The 6,350-nt window shown below is 41.7% G+C and overlaps 1 protein-coding gene across 1 annotated transcript in view; it reads left to right on the forward strand.

The window, feature by feature from the left end:
- The window catches only part of LOC146456472 (kinesin-like protein KIF21A), a 35,763-nt gene extending 30,522 nt beyond the window's left edge, over positions 1-5,241 (forward strand). Inside the window, exons 28-37 of the mRNA XM_085093132.1 lie at positions 8-97; positions 299-432; positions 858-994; positions 1,970-2,148; positions 2,637-2,751; positions 2,896-2,931; positions 3,450-3,584; positions 3,904-4,030; positions 4,670-4,742; positions 5,027-5,241. Of these exons, the coding sequence (XP_084949258.1) occupies positions 8-97; positions 299-432; positions 858-994; positions 1,970-2,148; positions 2,637-2,751; positions 2,896-2,931; positions 3,450-3,584; positions 3,904-4,030; positions 4,670-4,742; positions 5,027-5,108 (1,108 nt within the window). The 3' untranslated portion in view covers positions 5,109-5,241. The remainder of the gene's footprint in view (positions 1-7; positions 98-298; positions 433-857; positions 995-1,969; positions 2,149-2,636; positions 2,752-2,895; positions 2,932-3,449; positions 3,585-3,903; positions 4,031-4,669; positions 4,743-5,026) is intronic.
- Positions 5,242-6,350: the final 1,109 nt, after the last annotated feature.

Below are 6,350 nucleotides of genomic sequence, written 5' to 3' on the forward strand. Positions count from 1 at the left end.
CTTGCAGAGTGGACGACACCGTCATTTCACAGAAAGCCTCTGAAGACGTGTTTGCTCGGTTAACAAGTAGCCTCGCTCAAGAGTCCGACCCGGACATGTAAGTTGCAAGTTTGTCACGTAAGTCACTGGTCCTTGCAACATGTAACGTAACACCTCGATTGCGTAACGTTCACTTTTAAATACCGGGCTCCTTGGGTGTTCACTTATCCTTGTTAATCTTCCAGATTTTTTATCCGTCATTTTGATACAGCTTCCTTTGCTGTTATATGAATGGTAAATGTTACTTTGTCTTCTGTAGTGGCCGAATGCTTCCACTCCGCCCCCCTGCAGGCAAGCCTGCTCCCCTGGTTTGTACGTACGCTGCTACAGGACATAACAGTGCCGTGCTTTCAATCGATGTGACGGAAGACTTGATGTTCACTGGTTCCAAGGGTAGGTTTCAACGTTCAAGTCTCTTGGCAAATACTTGACGGTTTTCTTTTGCGGCAAACGTAACATCCCTTTGTTTTCTATTTGATGTGCTAAGTTTTCCACCAACGGTGCTCCAATCGTATGATGTTATTTCTGAAACCCCACAGGAAACCCAACAATCTGCTCCTCATTAACTCTTGATTGATCTAACTTCAACCTACAGTTGTGTTCCCTTAGGGTTAACTGTTGGCTCGTAACCCTGCTTGCAAGTGAGTCTTCTGGACACACGGGCTCAAAATTGTACGTCGGGGTGCGGGAAGAACGATTTCCCACAAGTTTTTCCCAAGGCTTTTCTCCATGATTATAGATTCCATAGTATAGCTATATCATCTCACACTTTGTACACAGTTGTAATACTTGCTAAGCTAACTGATGTTACTTTTCAGACCGTACCGTTAAAGTTTGGGATCTGAATACAGGCGAGGAGACGTTATCCTGTGCTGGTCACAAGAGGGACGTTGTTGCCGTACGGTATTGTCCCAAATCACAGCGGATCTTTGGTGCTTCGCAGAATATTATAAAGGTACAGATGCCGGTACAGATTGCATTAGATTTCTGTGAAGCGAAGGATAGATTACTGCATGGTGGACTTTACGTGACTGTGAATCCTTTCGTAAACAACAACAACAACAACAACAACAACAAAAAACACAATAAAAACATGACTTATTTGGTTATTAAACATGGCCATGGTTGCTGGTACATCAAAGATGTCGAGCTTGACAACCCGTTGGACAACTTTCCCGTTCAAATTACGTTGTTAATAGAGAGATTAAGCAGCACGTTTACGGCAAACGGCAGAAATGATCACGTGACCTTGCTTGTCCTTCATTTGCAACTGGCTGTTTTCAGTTTCTTAGTAAAATTGAGAAGTTTTGCGTTAGCATCAAAGGCCAGAATTATTTTGCACTATTCTCATTTATGTTCTCATTTTTACAAGAAAACATAAACGCGAATCTCACGTTTGCCGTTTGTCGTAAATGCGATTCTAAATCTCTATTGTTTACCGAACCAGAGGAGTTAAGCCAGTTTGAATTGGCCATTTTAAAGTTGTATTCTTAGTAACCTGGTCTTGGATTGTAAGCGAGGCTGGGGGTGACCTTGTTTTGATGCAAATCTCACTTCTTTTCATATGTAAACGAAAACTAGTTAGCATAAGAACAACACGATCTACATATGAAAAGGAGCGAGGTCTGTATCAAAACAAGGTCACCTTCAGCCTCGCTTACAATCCAAGGCCAGGTCACTGAGCACACAACTGTAAAATGGGCTATTGTTCGTGGTTTTCGTCGAGGGAGAAAACTTGGCGAGGACCAACAACAAACATGCGTCACTACATACTCTAAATTGGCACGTAACTACGGTGGTAATCTTACTTGCAAACAACAATGCCATAGTTGCTCGGAAGGGCTGGGAAAGGGAAACAGTAGCTTTTCCGGCCCTATTTGTCTAATTTATCTCCAATCCTTTTTGTAATTGTTTCCTCTGCTCCATTCAGGTGTGGGATATGAGAGATGGTAAGTGTATAAAGAGCCTTACACCGCCAGCATCCTCTCTGGGTTCGTTTTTGTCCAGTATGACGTCAGAGACTCAGATTAATGACTTGAAACTTTCAGCGAATGGGTCACTTCTTTACTCTGCCATGGGAACCACCGTTAGAATCTGGGACCTAGATAGGTAAGTCACGTGAACCGCTCATTTTTGTTCTCCTTTGGCAACGCTCCATTTCGTGTATGTTAGAATTAGAAGGGACCTCAAACAACAATGGCCACGTCAGGAACAAGAACGTCACAAGACAAAAGGTGTAATAAAGGAAACAGTTTCTCTGAACGTGCGTTATACATCTTGGTTCTTGGAATGATCGAACGGAAGATTTGAAGGAGGAGTGAATATACAACGGAGAATCGGCGTTCTTCCATCTGAACATAAATGGCTCCCTAGAAATCCAATAATCCTTCTGGATAGTTAGGCCTTTCGGTCTTTCTTGCAAAATAAAGTCAGCAACATCTCGCAATATTTGTTGTCTGTGTTAATAAAACAATTTTACCACTCGTGCTTGTTGAATATGGGATGATTACAGCCATCTAGCTTTCAACGCATATCCAACCGACACTCGTGGAAAAATTGTTGAGCTATTTCGTCTTGACTAGCTGTTGGTTTTTCAGTTATTCTATGACAGGCAAGCTTGGTGGCCACGCCGGCCCTGTTATGACGGTACTGCTTAGAGAAACTAACAAAGAATCCATCGTCTTCACTGGATCACGTGATCATTACGTCAAGGTGAGAAGGCCGTCCGACATTGTGCAAATCAAAACCGCTGTTTTTAAACCATTCTTAGCTGAAGAATGCTTCAACATTTCTTTTCGTTGCAAACGTGAAGTAATAGATAACACTATTTGTTATCGTGCTTACCTTTTCTTTCAGATATTTGAAGTTAATGGTTCTAATGTCGGCGTTCAGGTAAGTTGAAACATCTTTCCATTTGTATACACCTTGGACTTTTTTCGCACAGGAATATTAAGCTAAAACCTGTTTGAAGCTCTTTGTGAGCACACCTTTGTAGCTGGTAGGTGATTGTCCCCTGTTAATGACACGCGAACTCTGAACTTCATAATGCAATTAACAATTGAGTTTAGCATTTCCCTCAGTCACGCCTCACGTTTTCGTCTCTTGCGGTTCGTGTCATTACTGATTGTTTCATATGCTTCAAAATGGGACTACTATTATAGGGAAGCTATTATTGGAGGCGATTTTTACAATTTTCTCGTGGCAATCTTGAATGCAATTATTTTGAAAGTTTCATTAAATGGTATGAGTTTTTGCGCGTAATAGCTTCCTTCCCCTCACTCTGCTTTTAGCGCGAATATGTGACGCCAATCGTTGCCAGGCCCTCACTTCACTCACTCCCGCAAAAAGAAGAGCAAGCCTAGGGACTAGACTGGGTATTTTCAGTAACAACTGATTGTCCTTTCTTGCAGTCTGCCAGAAGCAAGTTGGAGCCGCCTCACTATGATGGGGTACAATCATTGGCTCTTAAAGACAAATATTTATTCAGTGGATCACGTGATAACAGTATCAAGAAATGGGATATTGGAACGCAGCAACTTTTACAGGTACGTCAAGGCTAAATTTTCTTGCAACTTGTCGCGCAACCAATGTTTCGTTGCAAGTTGCGATTATTTGTTGTCCATGTTACCACCTGCGCACGGAACAAATTTTTCTGTAGTCTCCTTCGCAGCCTTCATTTAGGTTCATCACGCAAGGGAGCCTGTTGCGTGACGAGCCCAAACGACGGCCAGGCTGCGAAGGAGACTAATTTCCATGTTGCAGAAAGTAGAAAAAGGTCTATTACGCTTGAATATATGCTTAATCAAAGCCAAAATAACCAATAAGCTCGTTCATAATCACATTTTGTTCTTTGTTTTTCCACAGCATATGACCGGAGCTCACAAAGACTGGGTCAGCGCATTAGACTTTCTTCGCTCACAAAACGTGCTGCTCAGCGGCTGTCGTGGTGGCATGTTGAAGCTTTGGCGGGTGGAGAATGGAGCTCTTGTGTGTAAGTAAACTAAGGAGCGGTTTTCTGGGAGCGATTATTGTTTTCATGTTTTCTTCCGATTTCATCCAAAAATCCAAAAACTGATAGTGAACTCAGTAATTCCGATATTTATTTTGTGAATGAGACCGGAAAATCATTTCGCCTGCAGAGATTTCTGTCGCCTAAAAATCCACGGTGACCCTGGTACAAAATTCTGAGGGTTTGCTGACTGTCCAAGGGACTGGAAAAGTTAGTGCACACGTTGCTGTAAATCCGCACTTAGACTGATCAACATTGTACTTCTCTCCAAATTATATCAGTGAATTATCAAGCATAAGTTACAAGAATAAATAGCTTCACATAGCTTTAAAATTAGAAATTCTCCAGCGTTGTGCGACGACCCAAATGACGGCTGCTCAGCCTACACGCATAGGAGGCGTCACTGGGGAGGAGAGGGGAGCGAGAAAAGTGAGAGAAAAAAGGTCATTCCGCCCCATCCCCGTATCTTAGCAGCGGAGTCTGGCTCCCAGAAGTCGACTTTGCCGTCGAGATACTTTCGCCAATAACTCGATAAGAAAGTATGCTCACATGCTTGGTGTCATCAGGGCAAAGTGGCTCATCAATGCTCAACCGTTGTTGTTGTGGTTGTTGTTTTTTTAGGTGAAATCAAAGCTCACAGACATCCAATCAATGCAATTTGTACGAATTCGTCTTGTGTGTTTACAGCATCAAGGTTAGTGGATACCATTACTGTGTTTTAGTAACTTGTATAATTATTTAGTAAACTTACCAACAAGAAAAAAACTGATCAGCTTTGAGCTCTCAAAGTTAAAAACTTTATCGTCAACTTTTCTTATTTTTACGCTTGACCATTACCCCTAGAGCCATCGATGTATGCCGTTTTTACACATGACGGCCGCGTAGGGGACTTCCGCGATGGCCAAGCTCTGTGTTAACAATCGTGCCCTCTCATATGGAAAGCAGGTTTAAAATAAGTGTTCTTTTTGTCTGTTTCAGTGACCGGCTGGTTCGTCTGTGGCGCGTAACTGGAACACTTGAGGAACAATTAAATGAATTAGGTCGCTCCGTGGACGTTTAGTTATCTCTCTAGAGTGAAGAATATCTATGTCAATAATTTATGAATTTTCGCTTAATATTTTCATTAGAGAAATTCAATTTGTAAATAATATATATGTTTGCTCACCAAAATAAAATATACTTGGTGCACATGATTGGTCGTGTTTGGTCTCTCATTCTTTATAGTCTCCTGTAAGCCTAAATTTCTCAGTATCAAAATAGAAATTCTCCTCTTTTGTCCCGGGGGGGGGGGGGTAACCACTTCCGGGTTCCACTGATGTGAAGTTTAGTGCAACGGTCTGAATTGGGAGGTCTAAATTTCGGGTAATTTACATATGGTAATTGCGGACACCTAACCCTTTTGCCAGTGCTTATCGAAACCCAAAGTAAAAACTTTTCTTTAGACTGCCTGATTTAGGAGCAAACAGTAAACGGCATGTTTGCAATGTTACATTTCAAGCGTAACACATCAACAACTTTGGCGTTTGTTTGTTTGTTACATAATCCAGTTGACGTTCTTTATCGCCACAATTTTTCTGTTGGATAATACAACGTTGAGAGAGTCATCACCGGTCGTGCATGTACATGCATGCTATTTACAAGATAAGAGAGTTTCTTTCCTATAAGGGATTCAACCTGATTAAACTTTATTTCAGTGTACACTATAGTGCATGTATATGTTATCATTTGTTTCAATGTCGGGAGACACTTCCGGTAGCTCCGGCTGTGAGATTTTTTAAATACGGCAACCGCTGTAATGATGTGGGCCGATATGTTACAGTCAATTTCTGCCCGTGAGAGAAACAGCAGATTGTGTGTCAATTGGTCGCCTACGGGAGGTTAAAAACAATTGAAAATTTTAAACAATCATCTCTAAAAGTGGTCGCTTACAGGAGGTGGTCGCTTACGAGAGGTGGTCGCTTACGAGAGGTTCCATCTATAGTGATTTGACTTGAAAACTTTTGGTATTTTGGAAAAGTGGTCGCTTACAAAAGATGTGGTCGCAAAAAGAGGTTCGACTTTATCTTGATTGTTTTTAATAGAAAAAAATTGTTCCACTCCGCGATTTGAGATAATTATAGCCAGCGCCGGGGGCGTGCATTTATCATCTCGTAAACAACGCGCGCTTGTGGAATAATTGAAAAATAGATCATAAAATGACGTCAAAAATGTTCAAAACTCAAGTGTCCAAGTGGAACCACGAGCCGCAGGCGAGTGGTTTCACTGCCAAGTCTTGAACATTTTATGGCGTCATTTTATTGGC

The sequence above is a fragment of the Pavona decussata genome, unplaced genomic scaffold (assembly GCF_977016875.1).
Source record: "Pavona decussata unplaced genomic scaffold, jaPavDecu1.1 SCAFFOLD_254, whole genome shotgun sequence".
Taxonomy (NCBI): domain Eukaryota; kingdom Metazoa; phylum Cnidaria; class Anthozoa; order Scleractinia; family Agariciidae; genus Pavona; species Pavona decussata.